Source organism: Lathamus discolor, chromosome 1 (genome assembly GCF_037157495.1).
Source record: "Lathamus discolor isolate bLatDis1 chromosome 1, bLatDis1.hap1, whole genome shotgun sequence".
NCBI classification, from domain to species: Eukaryota; Metazoa; Chordata; class Aves; order Psittaciformes; family Psittacidae; genus Lathamus; species Lathamus discolor.
This window is the reverse complement of record NC_088884.1, coordinates 28,283,136-28,300,955: the sequence shown is the minus strand read 5'-3', so window position 1 is coordinate 28,300,955 and position 17,820 is coordinate 28,283,136. Positions and strand designations below refer to the sequence as shown.

Sequence of the window (17,820 nt, the reverse complement as noted above, 5' to 3'; positions counted from 1 at the left end):
AGATGCAACTTGCAGCTCAAATTAAGAGAATTGTAGGGAAGTCATTGCTTACAAGGTCATTTTACAAATCTAAAGCACAAAATATAATGACAAACCAAATGCAACTACCGAGTATTCTAAGCGGGAAAAGCAATTGTGAACCTTTATTTGGCATCTGGAGAGTCACTTTAGGACATCAGTATTTTTATTCAATCTTTTTAGAGACTGCAGTAGAGGCAGTAAACTACACTGTTAGGAAGAAAGAAAACAGTAGTTTTGGTTTCAAGATAATGTGCACAGCTGGCCAATTAATTAATCTCTATAGTTGAAGTTCCCTGTGAAAGAAGAAGGTATTGTGAGCTTTGTGGTGCATCTGTAACCTCAGGAACAGTTCACTGGGCAGCCTGCTCCAGAGCAGAGCATTCTGAAAGCTGCTGGTACTCAGACTGGCAAGAAATTGCTAGCAACGGACTTAAAGTTAGTGCTGTCAGGCTTTCCCGACACATATGTTCCCATTTAGTCAGGTGAAGAGATTGTAAGAGCATGGAAGCCTTGACTGTGTTAGCAGAATTGGAGTGAGGAATCGGAGGTTTGGGGATATCTAGTGTTCTGATGGTCCATCTGCTTGTCAGTAAATGTGCTCTGACAGTGAAGGAGGAACCCAGAAATCCCATTCCCTGGCAGTTCCAAATAATCTGAGAGGCCAGGCTACTGAGACTTCTGTAGAGTTCATGACACTGAGCTGCAAAGAAGATGGGTATCGCTGGATTCAACCCCCTCCTGGACACATTCCTGTGTAATCTGCTCTAGGTGGCACTGCCTTGGCAGGGGGTTGGAGCAGGTGATCTCCAGAGGTCCCTTCCAACATTAACAATTATGTGATCTTTGGGCTTCTGCAGCCTCACATTCCTCGTTGTTATTCTGCTACATGGGCTGAAGTGTCTGAAGCCTAGGCGCTTGTCTTCTTGTTGGGTTGCCTAGGAGCCCAGCTGGTAAGCAGGGAGAGAACTAGGCACGTTGTAAAACCTTCCTGCTGTAATGCTGCCTCGTTTCATAAAGATCAGATAATCTCTCTCAGGCATTTCAATCTTGATGAGTTGTCAGTCTGATAAACAACCATCCTGGGAATTTTCAACTGGCTCTTCACAGAGGAACTTGTTTCCAAGACACTAGTTCATAACCTTAGCACAAATATAAATATTTCATTATGAAGTACAGGAAACATGTCTCCCATTTATAATTGGATGCAAATTTACTTTCCTGCGTAGACATGCTAGAGTATTCTGGTACAGAGCTTTAAAGGCCATGACCGATCTGTGGTGTAGATCTGAAGAAGTATCAGTATTTTTATGGATTTATACTCTGACATATATTTGAGTACGTATGGGGAGTGCTGGTAAGAAGGTACATTAGAGGACAGGAAGGAGATCTCTAATTGATACCTGTATGCGAGTAGTGGATAGTTACATGTCAGTATTATATTGTGCATTTCTTTTCCTGGTATACTGTGTGCTCTAATTTATTTACATGATTAGGAGCAGGTACGTAAGAATATGCAGTCAGTTTTACATTGTTAACCTGTTTTTGTTTAGGAAATAGCAATGGGGCTAGAGTGAAGAAGAGCATAAGTCTGAAACTACTATATATTTTATTTCCATTTTTTGAGAGAGAAGTTTGGAGTAAACAGCCTCAGCACATTATTTTTTTGGGTTGTTATAAAATTGCTTCCCAAAAAAAAAAAAATCTTCCTTGCTTATTTTGTGCTGCATCTTCAGCTATCATTCCTCCTTATTAACTGATACGGATTTCTTTACTGTGTTATAAAACAGTTGTAATGTGTATGGGTTGGAATTTTGGAGGAAAAAAACCCAGTGATCTTTATATGGGAAAAAGCAGTGTTATAAAAATTTTATATCAGTCATAAAATGGGGCACAGAAGAATGCAAGATGGTCTGAACAACAGCTGCGTCTCCTAAGTCTGCTGGGAGTTAGATCTGAAAGGGTTTAAAGTCATATATTGAATTCCTGGGTTTCTTCTGGCATAAATTGGGCCTGTCTCTAAAACCTAAAGTCAAAGACAGTGTATGAACTCACTAGATAGCTAATGACAGACAATCCTAACTAAAAGATAAAGGCTTTATAAGTATTTGTCATTTAACTTTGAAAGACAAGCTTCAGAAAAGCTGGGCAAAATATTAATTTTAAATTATTTCAACTGTTATGAGTAATATAACCTCTGGCATTTGGCATGACATGAAATCCTGCAGCCTTTGTTATGTTGAATGCCAACTGGAAGATTGGTTGCACTCGGAGATCTTAAAGGTCCTTTGCAACCTAAATGGTTCTGTGATACCCAGTAAAGCCCAAGGAAAGATCACCGTAACAAAGAGCACAAATTTCTGAAACTTGGGAGAAGTAGGAAAATGCAAATGCATACATTGGTTTTTACACTTTCCCAGCCCTCTTTTTGGCCAACTACCATATGAATTGATCTTTCTATAGCTCTTTTAGAAACATCATCATAAGAAGAGCTTGAATGACTAGGTTTGAGGCAGGTACTTTCAAACTTTTTAAATCCATATAATCTGCTTTACTGATTTGGTTTCTTGGGACTTTGTTATACAGTTACTTTTACTTTTTCTTATAATGGTACAGTAGCTTGAGCAGATTATTTTTTCATTCACTAAGTCATTGTTATGATAAAAATACCTTCTCAGAAAGGATTATTTCCTTGTTTTTTTCATTACAGGGATATGTGTTGAAGCTATTTTGGTCACCTTAATTACACGTTTCCAGGTGTTACATTTCAAAGTTTAATCTCAACTTCAAATTTCCAGACTTACTCCATGTTTTACAGTTTCTCATTCTCCTATTTTTAATTCCTAAAGTTATCCCTTAGAGTATATTAGGGGCTTTACTGATGAGGATGTATCTCTGAATTGGCGGTTTAGACTAAGTGAAGGATCTGTAGGGCGCTTGGTGTCTAGGCTCCCAGTAGAGTCAGTGGGGATGTGGTCAGTACAACCAGTGGAGCCTAGAGAAGAGTTTTACTATCTAGTCACTTGAATATACTAGATTGCATTGAGGAAACTTTGCCTAAATGTAAGCATCTCATGCTCTTTGAGACTCCCAAGGAAATCAGAGACAAGGTCTGTACGGACCTGGCAAGTTTGCTGCACTGGAATGATGTGCAAGAGCACTGCACACTCTGCAGTGACAGGTGAAGGGCAGGCAGGATATTTTGAGGCACTAGATGCTTGTGTGGGAATTGGCTGCATTGACATACTGACTGTGTCTGTGGAACATAATGAGAACTCGGGCTCCGAGTTCCCACATGGAGACACATGGTATGATGATGTCAGACTGACTCCCTCATCTGTATGTGCCTAGATCTCAGTTTAGTTATTAGGTATTATGTATGATTCTTTCTCTTCAATCCCAATATATCTTTATTTAATTAAAATTCATTCCATGAGTGAATTCTCCTAAAGCCTGATCAGGTGTCACTGGGAGATTCGTAACTGGGCCACCAAAGTGTGGTACAGAAGGCGAAAGCCATCTGTATTAGGTTTTTTGGCAGTTTTTACCGTCTTATCTCCAACACTGACAACTTGACTGTGTGAATCCCAAGACTGATTAAGAGATGCTGTCAGTTTTGACATGTACAAATGATTAAAATGTTGCTTACGTATTTATTTCTTTCTCTTGCAGTTATTGCAATGGATGTATGTTAGATCCAGACTGTGGTCTCTGCTACAAATTGAATAAATCAAGTGTTGTTGAGTCCTCATGTGTTCCTGTTGATAAAGATTCTACAACAAAAGCGGCTTGGGGCAGGTATGTCACTTTTCAAGGTTTTCTGGTCTTGTGTTCTACTGATGTTTTTTTGCTATTGAGAATACTTTTGCTTTTATGTAAAGTGTTACTCTTGGGATGTTAGAAGAAAAAAGCATAACTTGCCATTGTCAAAAATGGGTGATTACATTTTAAAAGCTGTTCTGAATAAAAGCCTTGACCTGATGTGTGCAGCCAGTTCGATGTAGTCTGCACTTAGAAACTATGGCAAAAGTACACTAGCAATTAGGGAAATTACTTTTCCCTGATGTCTTCATTCATTTAAGGTGGCATATTCCCTAGGTGCACACTTAAAGCCCTCTGAATTAATTTTCTTTTTAAAGGCTTTAATTAAACCACACTTCTAATATTGGCCTGATAAAGAAACTGAGTTGCTCAGCTGAATAATGTAAAATAATACAAATCTGAAACCTTCTAATTATCAAAGCATAGTTTGTGGCCACAGATTACTCTGTTCCTGTGCTTAAAACTGGCATCATGTTGTATGTTGCTCTTGGCGTGCAAGAATGTCTGCATTTGTAGGTAAATCCCAGTGCAACTCCAGAATGCATCACACGTCTTCAGGTGCTTTTTCTTGAGCACCACATCAATCTTCAGGTTTTCTGAAGTATTGACTGTTCTTAAGGAATGGTTTTATGAGTTGGAACACCATCCTGTAAAGGCTTTATCAATACTTTAATAATGGTTATGGCTTGGATCAGGGTTTAGAATGGTTCAGTGCCACAAGGGAATGATTTAATTACTGCTGATAAAATGTGTAATTACTGCTGATAAAACCTCCTCACCATAAGTCAGCTGTGCCACCCACATGCCATAAACACACTTGGAAATAGGCAAAGGTTTGTGTGATGGTTTGGGTTTTTTTTTGCCGTTTTGAAGTTAAACCAAGTGCCTTAGTGTCAGTGAGTCACATTGGACAGAGCTTGGAAGCTATGGAAATGTCTACTAATTGTAGAATCATTAATTTAAAATTACTCTAAAATTGTTCTCCTTTGGATTACAGTACTGTTAGGATGTTATGTCTAGTAGTTCATTCCAGATGGAGAAAAGGATAGCTCATATTCTTTGGAATCCTCGTTTAAAAGCACTGTGATTTGGGGGCTATTACTGTTTAATAGTATGTAACTGAAAACTACAGAATCTCATCCTTCTTGCCTATTCTTGAATGGTGCATCATACAACATATCTTGCATATTATATAATATCCTGATGCTTTCTGCATGATGGACTCTCATAGTCATATTCATAAGGTAACAGATACCTCTGTATTCCAAGTAAACTTTCATTTCATATATGCTGCATTTCTAAGTAACATGTCTGTGGTCAGCAACATCGTTCTAGCACACAGGAAGACATAAATAGAAACATAAACTTGTTATGAATAGTTGATAGATAAAATACAACTGTATTTATTAGGCAGTGTTATTGTATAGCATAGTAAATGTGGGCATCAGTAATCCTTTTATAGTCGTGATTCATTCTCACATAGCACTACTTGCTGTACAGCCTATTGGAGAAAATTAGGAAAGAAGCGTTTCCTTTTCATATTGCAAACTGTACTATTTCCATATTGTACAATAACTTCATAGCATGAGGATTCTTTCCTAAATCTTTCAAGAGACAGCAAAACAATTTTAAATGTGTTACATCGGTAGACACCGGAGTTCTGCCTTAAGATGGAAAACCAATAAAATATCCGCATTTCTTTTTCCAAATATTAAATGTTCATCCCCACTTCTGGTGCTTATTTCATTAATTTCTAATCCCACCTTCTCCTGGTCTGTGTAATCAGGCAGTTTTCTGAAAGCTCTTCCTGCAAGCTGTGAAATGTCAGGTGGCACCTTCTGTGCCTTCCAAGCCCTGCAGAACAGGGAAGTGTTTCGCTTCCTCCTCCTCACAGATACGTGTATTTTTGCATACTTGTCCAGAGGGAATCCCCACAGATTTTGGCTTCCAAGGGTTTACATTCATGTATGTCCTGCCCCCGCTCATCATCCTCAAATCCTCAGTCTGCTTTACAGCAAAAACAGGATTTCCCCACCAAGTGCGAAGAAGTGCTGTAGTGAAAACGGTGTGGTTACGTTCCCAGTTGTGCCTCAGAGCAGCAGGAATTGTCTTTATCGGTCTGGCAGCATAGAGAGAACCAGTGCTAAGACAAACAAACAGCAGTGGTGAAGAAATGATGACCATGCTGATGCTTGAAAATGCAGCCCTTTGTTTCACAAAGTCACTTTGTCACAAGCTAGACACTGAGTGGCAGTTATGTTAAAATACATGGTACTTTAACAATCAGAGACTGGTTTAATCATTTGAAAGGTGATTTTATGATCTGTGGAAAGCTCATAACCATAGTTACCACATGTGGCCTCTTTATAACTCCTTTGTATTCTGATGGCTTTATGCCATGAGTAAATGGCATAAAACCTCCAGACTTGGAGGCCTTATATGGCAGATTTATTTTGCCATTAATTTCACTCAGGAGAGAAGGAAGACCTGAACTATTTGTTTGGGATTTGTTGGACCTCAGTTTGCCTGAACATTAGTGAAAGCAGCAGCTCTCACTATCCTGCCTGATGCAGATTTGGAGAAATGGCTTCTGCTGGACTCAGATCGATGGTGCCATGCAGAGCATTTCACTGCTGCTGCAATCACATTTATGATTTTCCCACTAGAAAGCTGAGAGCTGCAGCCATGGAGATGTGCCTGTGGTCCCATCGTATGATGTGTGTGCAGTCGCATAGCTCTGCAGCTGTCTTCATAGAATCATAAAATGGTTTGGGTTGGAAGGGACCTTAAAGCTCATCCAGTTCCAACCCCCTTGCCATGGGCAGGGACACCTTCCACTAGAGCAGGTTGCTCCAAGCCCTGTCCAACCTGGCCTTGAACACTGCCAGGGATGGCAGAAGTGGCATCTTAGCCCCAGCCGTCCTGACATTCCCTCAGGGGCTTATCTATTCCTGATGTGTAACCTACCAGCAAAGTGAGGGGTACGAAGAGGCACCAACAGGGAAGGCCTTGTCATATTTTTTTATAGCTCTCTGCAGCCATGCAAACTGGCACAGAATACCCTCCTGTTTATGTATTTCTAGCTTTACGCTGTTCTTTGCATAGTTGGTCCCAGGGTAACACTGACATAGCAGGCAATGTTTTGATCGTTACCATAAAATACTGTACCGTATTTTTGTTTGCAAGATGTTTCCCCAGTGCCAGCCTGGTGTACTAGACACCACCTCTGTGTTTATTGTTAATCAGATTTATTTGGTGATGGTACGTTCTACATAGAGAAGTTCTGGGGAGGGGAGGGAAGAGAGCAGAGATTTCAGTCTCCTGTGGCTGCCAGCAAGGCTGTGTATGTTGCTGTGGTTGTCATAGAAACCGAGGGACACAATGAGAGCATCTAAATGTTCTTCAAGGAGAATTACAGCATTTGGGTTCTTTTGAATCTAGGGAACTCAGTGGCCAGCAGCGGCCCTGGGGGAGGGACACTGTGTGCGAATAAATCGGGTCGAGTCCGAGGCAGGCCTTGAAGCAGCATGGGCAATGTGCCGTGGGTACACTTGCATCATGCGTGTAAGATAAAGAATGGAGGTGTCATTTTTATTATTTAATCAGTTACATAAGCCTGGCTGGTGTTGGAATAACACAGAGAGGAGCGTCCTGCCCAGGCATCAGCACAGTCAGATGCTTTGCTGCCCTTGGTATTAGTGAACCAGGTAACCGAACAACTGTTGTTGTGTGCAGTGGGAAGCTTCCAATCAGAAGCTCAGGTGGCACAACAGAAGCCATGGGTTCTCAGCCTGGACTGAATGTGGAGGTGATTGATTGCTTTCAGTTCTGTGCTCTCAGAGCACAAACTGAAATGTAGTTCTTCCCTACAGTTGCAATTACTCCCCCAGTACTCTCAGAAACCTTGAAACTTCTGTCCCTGTAATTGCGATAACTCTAAAGGCCAGCCAGGAATGCTCTAGAAGTAACTTCAAATGGCATTAATATTCTTACAGTTGAAAGAATAACCGCACAAGGGAAGGAGCTACTATTAGTGCCTTGACATGGCATTAACCTTGACATGAGTATGTTGTCAAGACAACAGCAGGCCCACAACTGCAAGCTGAAAGGCTCTCAGAGTGACTCTGAGCGATCTCCCTCTGGAGAAAAAGATGTTGACTTTATACAGTAAACAATTATGAAGAAATAATAACATCATCTGCAGATCAGAGACAAGCCTAAAATCCATCCTGTCCACAAAATTAGCTGGCAGGTCTCCACAGTCCCTGGAGGAGGATGATGGGGAACAGAAATCTATAAAGGGAGAAGAGCTCAGTGATTTGCTTTCTTCAGCCATTTTTATTAACTTCATTATAGGAACATCTCCCTGCCCTGGGAGTTTCATGCTTCATGGAGAATCCTGCTTTCATCAGTATAAACAAGCATTCCCCTCTCTAAGGGTATCCAGGGCAAAGGCGAGCGCAAAAAGAGCTCTGTTTTTGCAAAGCTCTTCATGTTCCTCTGGCCAGTGCTCTCCTGAGCTCCTTCTTTCTGTGTGAAATTAATGGCATGTTTACAGAGGCTCGTTAATGCTGTTTGGTGTCACTGTGTGCCTGGTGCTCATATCCTCAGTTTGCTGAGCAGTTTAACTGTATCTTGGAAACCTGCTCTGGGGACCAGTGGGTTGAAATTGCCCAGGCAGCGTAAGGAAGCAGGGCAGGCAGGCAGTCAGACCCTGGATCCCAGCTTCAGAAGAGTTTCCACTGCAGGAATGTGCCTGACAACCTTGGTGTTCGAGCCTGGACTCTGACTACATTCCAGTGGTTAAAAAAATCCATGGGAGTTCATTAGCTAGATTCCCAGACAACAGCCTGGTTTATGTCCAATGGGGGGCATGCCAGTGTCTGTCACAGCCTTGGGAATATTCTGGGGAGCTTTACATTCGTACAGTGCCGCTTGTTCTCTAATGCACGGCAGATGAGACTGGTAAAGTGATTACAATACTTTTTCTTTGTAGCAACATCAGATTTTTCTAGAAATGTCAGGTTCCTTTTGCTGCTTGTAAATAAAGACAAATTTAAGCTCATTACACTTGTTTTCCTAGTCACTGTCTTATAGAGATGCTTTTGCAGTGTGACAAGTACATTTGTAAAAGTTGCTGTGACTGCTCTGCTGATGCCAAAAAAAAGTGTGTTTGTATTCCCACCTCATTTAAAGACTGAGGAGTTATTTTCGGTGCATCATGGGGAACGGGTATTCAGACCTTTCCTGTTACCACACGAAGGCTAGCACCAGAGCAGCCTTCCAGGAATGAAGTACTCCTCTCTCCGTGGGTAGACATTGCTTGTTTTGTCATGCAGGAAGTATTGGTAGAAGATTTTATTGCTGAAAGATGATTTGGAATCTTGGTACAAGCGCCTGCATTAGGAAATGCAGCTTAATTTAGCAGCGGTTAGCAGAGAAACTGGTATTTCTCTTAGTAATTCTTCAGATCAGTATATGAAGATTATGGATAGAATTATGGTTCTCACATTTGCAAAGTAGAAAAGTAGAGGGAGTAAATGACTCAGGAAAGTAGCAGAATCTACAGAACAGTGACATCTGCATGTGTATCAGCAGCACTCAGAAGAGCTGTGATTACAACCAGTAGTCTTAGAGAAATTTCTTTCTGGACAGTAAGCATATAAACATATATAAACATATAAATGTTTACTAATATTCATCACTCCAGTAGGAATCAGAACACGGAATTCCCCATCTCCTCTCAGGGATCATTTCAGAAAGAAAATCAAAATATACACCAGAGGACTGTGCTGCCATTCAGCGAGACCTGGACAGGCTGGAGAGTTGGGCGGGGAGAAACTTGATGAAATTTAACAAGGGCAAGTGTAGAGTCTTGCATCTGGGGAAGAACAACCCCATGTACCAGTACAGGTTGGGGGTTGACCTGCTGGAAAGTAGTGAAGGGGAAAGGGACCTGGGGGTCCTGGTGGATAGGAGGATGACCATGAGCCAGCAATGTGCTCTTGTGGCCAAGAAGGCAAATGGCATCTTAGGGTGCATTAGAAAGGGAGTGGTTAGTAGGTCAAGAGAGGTTCTCCTCCCCCTCTACTCAGCCTTGGTGAGGCCGCATCTGGAATATTGCGTCCAGTTCTGGGCCCCTCTGTTCAAGAAGGACAGGGAATTGCTTGAAGGAGTCCAGCGCAGAGCCACAAAGATGATTAAGGGAGTGGAACATCTCCCTTATGAGGAGAGGCTGAGGGAGCTGGGTCTCTTTAGCTTGGAGAAGAGGAGACTGAGGGGTGACCTCATCAATGTTTACAAATATGTAAAGGGTAGGTGTCAGGATGATGGAGCTAGGCTTTTTTCAGTGATATCCAGTGATAGGACAAGGGGCAATGGGTGTAAACTGGAGCATAGGAAGTTCCACGTTAACATCAGGAAGAACTTCTTTACTGTAAGAGTGACAGAGCACTGGAACAGGCTGCCCAGGGGGGTTGTGGAGTCTCCTACACTGGAGATATTCAAGGCCCGCCTGGACAAGTTCCTGTGTGATGTACTGTAGGTTACCCTGCTCTTGCAGGGGGGTTGGACTAGATGATCTTTTGAGGTCCCTTCCAACCCTTGGGATTCTGTGATTCTGTGATTCTGTGATATGCAGTTTCAAATAGAATTACATTCTGATTATCTTCACCATTGCCAGTAAGTGTAGAAACCTGGAGTAGCCGGATGGCAGGACACAGTTCTATTTGTCCTAGCTGATTACAAGTATGTACTTCAGCATAATGATACCTGATACACATTAGTGGGATATGCAAAAACAGAAATGAAAAAAAGATCTGAAACTGATTACAGTCTTTGTCAGCCCAGACTTTTCAGGCACAAGTTCTTTGCTGTGGGGAGGATGTTAGTGTAATCACAGCCTAATGGTGGATATACTGATGTGATTCTGGACACCTAGGGAGGTAGAAAAGGAACTTAAGAAATCTACACATATTTTAATGCCATCTCTGTTAACTAGAAGGAGCAAATAGGAAGAATGGAAGGATGAAGTGATGCAGAATATTGTCCCCGCAATCATAGATGAAGCCTGTGCTATTAGTGATGAGTAGGTAGCAATACAATTTTAATGTTCTGATCCTTTGAGCTAGTCTTCTTGCTCAAACCTTTGAGACATCCCAATTTTAAGTTCTTTTGGAGAATCATCATAGAATCATAGAATAGTTAGGGTTGGAAAGGACCTTAAGGTCATCCAGGTCCAACCCCCTGCCATGGACAGGGACACCTTCCACTAAACCATGTCACCCATGCTCTGTCCAACCTGACCTTGAACACTGCCAGGGATGGAGCATTCACAACCTCCCTGGGCAACCCATTCCAGTGTCTCACCACCCTTACAGTAAAGAACTTCTTCCTTATATCCAGTCTAAACTTCCCCTGTTTAAGTTTTAACCCATTACCCCTTGTCCTGTCACTACAGTCCCTAATGAAGAGTCCCTCCCCAGCATCCTTATAGGCCCCCTTCAGATACTGGAAGGCTGCTATGAGGTCTCCATGCAGCCTTCTCTTCTCCAGGCTGAACAGCCTCAACTTCCTCAGCCTGTCTTCATACAGGAGGTGCTCCAGTCCCCTGATCATCCTCGTGGCCTCCTCTGCACTTGTTCCAACAGTTCCATGTCCTTTTTATGTTGAGGACACCAGAACTGCACACAATACTCCAGGTGAGGTCTCACAAGAGCAAAGTAGAGGGGCAGGATCACCTCCTTCGACCTGCTGGTCACGCTCCTTTTGATGAAGCCCAGGATACGGTTGGCTTTCTGGGCTGTAAGTGCGAAAGGAAGTTGTTTCATGTTTAGTCTGATAACCATGTTAAGATCTCTTTAAGCATTTGAAAATATAGTAAAATTTGTATATCTACTCTAAATTAAGGGTGAAATTTTGTTGAAGCTTTAACACAAGACACAGTCTTTTGATTTACTTTTTTTATGTTCAAGGGGAAAAAAACCCATTTTTTATTATTTTATTTTTGACTGACTGTTATGCCTGAGCAGTTAAAGTCCTTTGTGTATTGTATCTGCATCTTAGGTCTAAAATAATGAGCAGAGTAACATGATAATGAAAATTGAAACTATTTACATTTCTTTAGGGTAATTACTTAGGTATTACTATTCATAGCTCTAACTCATTATATCTGCTCAACCAGTGGCAAATTCTGGATGCTTGAAAAGGACAAGATATACTCCTAGTCAGTCTTCTTATGAAGTGAACGACTTCATGATGACTTTGGAAATGTTCAGTTTATATGCTGAAGGCATGCAGCACGAACCAGGATTTTAAAGCAGGAGTGGTTAGTTTGAAACATTGTTTGTGCATTTCTTCTCTACCTGACATTTGTATTGCACTTTGCTTCTAGATCTTACTGTAAGTTAATACTTCAAAGTCCTCCTGGTAATGAGTGATGAAGAGGCGGATGCTGACAGCTATTTGGGTTACTTGTTGTCACAACTTCAGGTGCAATAGCATTGAGGCGGCTGGACAACAAAAGCAGAAGTGGTCCTTGAGCTAAAACATTTTCAGGTGCTGGTTTGTGTCGGGAAAAAACATGTTATTTAAATGGGAAGTTGTATTGAGTCAGTGCTCTTCACCACTTAAGCATGGTCCAAGGAGGACGATGCTGTGGTGTTTAAAATTTGGATTTCTATCCAGTTGAAGGAGCAAGCTCTCTGCTCATTTCAGTCATTCTCTGGTCAGCTGAGATGGGATTAGAAGGAAAATACTCATTTCCCATTTAAAAATCATTTCCTTCTAGTTGACGGAGATAGGAAAGCAAAGGGAAAAAAATGCCAACATGTATGAGAGAATTGGCAGTCTCCTGTCAGTGTGCTTAGAGCACATGGATAATTCCTGCAGCTTTGTTTTCTCTCCCTTTCTCTTATGAAATGTACATTGAAAAAAGAGTCATTTATTGCCCATAGCAGCCTGTTGCTAATGAGCTTCTTCAGCTGCCCATCTTTGCAGGGATAGGTTAAAAGGCATCCATGCTTCTCCCACGGTGGTGTTGTGCAGAGCATGGTGCCAGTGCATGACCCCAGTGGTTTCCTTGGCCAAGGGGATCGGAGAGAGGGGCAGAGGAGGATGCTTGACCAGGGAGTATGATATGGGGGAGCTACTGCTGGGAGAGAGCTGGGGATTTCCCCTTTGCCCAGGAGCCAAAGCAAAAGGAACGGACTCATACTTGGAAGCATGGGGAGGGTTTTCTTTGAGGGTGGTAATATTTCCAGTACTTGTTTTTCGTATGTATTCAGTTAGGATTTAAAGTTTGGATTGAAATAACAATCCCCAGTGAAAATTGTCTCATCAGATTCCTTTAGGGTTTTGCACTCTGAAATGGATTTGCTAAATTGACATTTCCTCTGTTTTGCAGACAGAAAATATTTATGAAAGCTGCATGTGGTTGGGGATTTTTGTTGATAAAGAACATTCAACAGGGTCAAACCCAGCTCCTCCATAAAGCAGCTTGTACCTTTAACAGCATCCCTAATCCAAATCTTACATATCTTTATTCCGTAATAAGTAACTGTTCCATAATAATGTTATCTGACAGAGTAAAACTCTGATATTCTCCCTTCTTAAAACAATGAAGATTTGAGAGTTGGGTTGTTTTTTTCTCTTTTTGAGGAGAAACAAACTAACACATTTCTGCATTAGGACTGTTGAATAATTCAATATGTTTGATGAATTCCTATAAATTATTGTATGTGCTGCCTGCATGTGTAGTTAATTTCCTTGAGAATGGGGGCAGCAACATCAATCCCTCACTGGCACAGGATGAGCTGGAATTATTGATTCACTTGATTTAAAGCCGTGACCTTACTTTGACTGAGCTCATCGGTTAGTACGGGCTCAGAAATGGACAATCTGTTCGATGTCAGGTCGTACTTCCGAACAGCAGCACTTTGGGCATTTCTTCTTGCTTGTAGGACATATAGGCTTTCCTTTTTCCTTTAGCTTTCCACAGCTGTCACATTAGCTTTGCATAAATGATAATGAGAGACGAGTTCGAGGTTCTGCATGATGATTTAGTTCTTCAGACCTGTGATTCAGATGATGTACGTTCCCATTTAGCTTATTTTCTTGGTAAAATAACTATTGTTAAAAGCATTTATTTATGTAAAGTTCTTTTTAGTTGTCTGAGACCATAGAAAGTAGATGATTACTTTGATTTCTGCTGAGTTCTTCTACTGCCAGATCCCAAACTTTGAGTTTCATGTAACAATTAAGACTTTAGTACCCAGTGTTTATAAATGTCATAAACTAGAGATAGTGTAACCACTTACATTTCTGTATTATGTTAAATTCCTTAGATTGGACATAGATATTGTATTTGCATGCGCAAATCAAAGCAGAGCAACACTCTTAAGTGCTCACTCTCACAAATCAGATGTGAAATAATTATCTTGTTATAAGTGGTCTTAGAGCATTATTTAAATCTCCTTGGGTCTCTGTTACTATGTTAATGGTTTCCAGTGAATTTTAGGGCTGACAATGGAGGAATCATTCTTTGGATGGCTCTGTTGGTTGATTTCATTCAGAGCCTCTCCAGTGCGGCGGGCCCGGGCAGGAATGCAGTGCTTCTTTCCCCTTCTGAAGCACCCGTTTTCTGAGCTTTTTAGGGCAGAGCTATTGCCACCTACTGGAATCAGGGGAAAGCTCCTTTTAAAAATACTCTTCCATCATCTATTTAACGCAATGAACGCAAGATCTCAAATTTTCAGTCTGGAGAGATTTCAGTTGTAATGTCAGACAGACAGTCACTGGCAGTAGTTGAAATGTAGGGTTTTTGTCTAAATTGCTGTTACAGACATTGAATGTGATAGTTCAGTACTTCAGATAGAAGGCTAAGTTGGCCAAACGGTTATGTTAGAACTATTAAAATATAAATTTTGTATGTATGTCAATAACTAGAAATCCAATAGAGCAGAGAAGAGCTGAAGAGGGTATGCTGATACATGTGATATCAATCTATATATAGGAGGAAATATATATATATATATATATATATATATATATATATATATATATGAGGAAATTCTTTCCTGTTAGGGTGGTGAGGCACTGGAATGGGTTGCCCAGGGAGGTTGTGAGTGCTTCATCCCTGGCACTGTTCAAGGCCAGGTTGGATGAAGCCTTGTGTGGGATGGTTTAGTGTGAGGTGTCCCTGCCCATGGCAGGGGTGTTGGAACTAGATGATCTTGAGGTCCTTTCCAACCCTAACTATTCTGTGATTCTATGATTCTATATTTCAAAGTCCACATCCTTACATTTTTTTCTCTTGGGTTCAACAAAAAAAGCAAATTCAGAAAATTACTTTTACTTGCTCACACTTTCCTTTTGATTTCAGTGGGCAAGTCAGAAGGATAAATATTTTGTTCTCTCTTTGCTTCCCGTTGGCATACGTGGTTGATTGTGATTTTAAGGCTTTAATAGCTCCGTGGGAAATCATTTCTGCACAGTGATGGCTCGGCAGGCTCTGTAAGGTGCAGGGAGTGCTGTGTGGCATAAGCACTAAATGAACTAGCTCTAAAACCTCAGTGGTGCCTGCAACAGGAGAGCTGGACCAGGGCTAGGGCCAGGCACTCTGCTTGAAGGGAAGGCAGCCTTTTGAGGGCTAAGGGACTGGAACTTGGCAAACAAGTTATTTGGATGATGAACTGAACTGGTAGTGCTCACCATTCAGTGCCACGTCTGGTAACTTGTCATAGTTCTGTCAGCATGTCCCATCTGTGGGTGTTTTGAATTTAGGGTTTGGGTGGGATTTGCCTTGTTTTTCTAGATTGAACTATAGAATCCCAGTATTCTCTACGGACTTATATACCAGATTTCGACATGGAAGTATGTTTTTTGCAATACCTTTGTACATCTAAAACTTTGGGGTAATTAAAAGCAATACATTCTTTTCTGTGTCTTCATTGTTTTCTGGAGTGTTTGGAAGCTGTAAGAAAAAAAAGATTATGACGCTGAAACTGATGAAAATGATTATGAAACTGATTATGACACCTATTTTGTTTGAAGGTCAAACTTCCAGTGACTATTTCTACTAAGTTACCTTCTTTCTGAGTTACAAAAATGACATCTTTGCTTTCTTTGTCTTTGGTCCTTTTGACCATGGGCTTAGAATTACTTTTGGCAATTGTAACTCAAGTGATGCTTTTGGGATGCTGATGACGTTCTTTTAACAATACTTCTGACACTTGGTGAACAGCACAAGTCTCAACAAAGGTTACTTTTAAGTGCAAGTAAGAATACAAATCTGGATAAAGTTTGTTTTACTCAGCTTCAGGTGAGTGAAATTTTGACCTTGAGCTGTCTTGCAGTTTCTTGGCTGATGGAATAAAAAAGGCTGTTCCTTCTCATTCCTTACTTGCACCTGGCTTTTGTCTGTGTTGTATAGAATAGACTGTTAAGTCATGCCAGCAATTCTTACATGCTGTTCATTTAATAATACTTTAATTAATATTAAGATATTGATACTGTTATTGAGCCCTATACTTAGCCTTTCCACCAATATTCATTGTGGAGATATGTCTTAATGTAACACAGGAAAGAGGTATTTCCTGGGTGAATTGATGCTTCTACAATAAATAGGCAGCTTGGTTGATATTTCTGAGCTTTAGAAATGCTAACTATTAAGTAAATTAAATGTAAAATTAGGTGACAAAACCCAAATGAGATTAAATATTAGATGAGATTTATAATAAACTTGCATGAAATCGTAAAGTGCTCCATTCGACATCATAATCTTCAGACTAACTTGTTTCTGTAATTTAATTACGTATTCATACTGCAAGGAGGTACAATCAGAAAAACTAAATACTTTTAGATCTCAAAAGAGAAGCTAGGAATTCTCCAGTTCAGGTACTCCAGTTGCAATTTGGTTGGAGCCCGGTGCTCTGACATGCTGCAGCAGTCACCAAGGTGGCGGTAGCAATAATTCTTATTCTTGGCAGCTCTCAAATATGTCAGAGTGGGACAACCTAGTACTTCCACACATCACTGGGAACAGCAGAACAAGCAGCTCCAGTCTAGGGAAAGTCCAAGAGTGCTGAGCTACAGAGAGGGGTTTGCACACAAGTGAAATATTTCATGTGCCAGCCCATCATGGATGTTAAATGCCAGCCTGTCTTTAACAAAACATACTCATGAGTCCTGTATTTATGAGCATTTTTGTCACAGAAGACCTTGCAGAGAATGAAGCCTGTCTGCCTGTAGGTACCTGTGAGTAATAGATAGAGACCAATTCTGTCTGGTTTTCAGCGCAAAGCATGGTCCAGCACAGGTTCACACTGGGAGCCCCCTGGAGTAACTGGTAGCCAGCTTCCAGTTAAATATTCATCTCACTGACATCCCCCAGAGGTCTGTCTGTACAAAGAAATGGCCAAATTATTAATGAGCACTCCCTCCTTTCAGAGAAACAAGGGAAGCCAGCAGTGACTGGATGAAGGCACAGGTGTGTATGCGTGCTCCTTGCTGAAGCTCACTGTTGCAAAGGGGAACTATTTCTGTATAGCTACAGAAAGCCACTAAACAAACTTTGAAGCACATTCTGGGGCCCCAGGGAGTCCATGAGTCTTTCTCAAGCCTGATTGCTGCCAGGAGGGAAATAATATCTCATCCTGTTTACCAAATGCCTCTGTGACACCTTTGTCATGCAGAGGTAGCTTTGTGCATGTGTTTAAAATTTGTGAAATGGCATCTATTTCACAAGGAATTAAGTATTTCCAGGTTCCATCTCTTGCGAGGGCTTGCCTTGTGCCTGCGCCCTTGCTGCAGCATGCGGTGTTTCTTTTCAGTCTGTGCTTGACTGCTGTGAATAGGATTGAAGGGAGGATTTGCAGCAGTCACCAAGGTGGTGGTAGCAATAATTCTCATCCCACTGGCTGCTCTGTGTGCAAGTCATGTCATGGAGCCACAGTCCCATCCAGACCTGCCATAAATATGTGA

At 41.2% G+C, this 17,820-nt stretch overlaps 1 protein-coding gene across 2 annotated transcripts in view; it reads left to right on the top strand.

Annotated features, from left to right (window-relative positions):
- SLC2A13 (solute carrier family 2 member 13) overlaps positions 1–17,820 on the top strand; it is a 160,961-nt gene that overhangs the window by 126,866 nt on the left and 16,275 nt on the right. For both annotated transcript variants that reach the window (XM_065665747.1, XM_065665738.1), the window contains exon 7: positions 3,691–3,816. In XM_065665747.1, the coding sequence (XP_065521819.1) occupies positions 3,691–3,816 (126 nt within the window). The remainder of the gene's footprint in view (positions 1–3,690; positions 3,817–17,820) is intronic.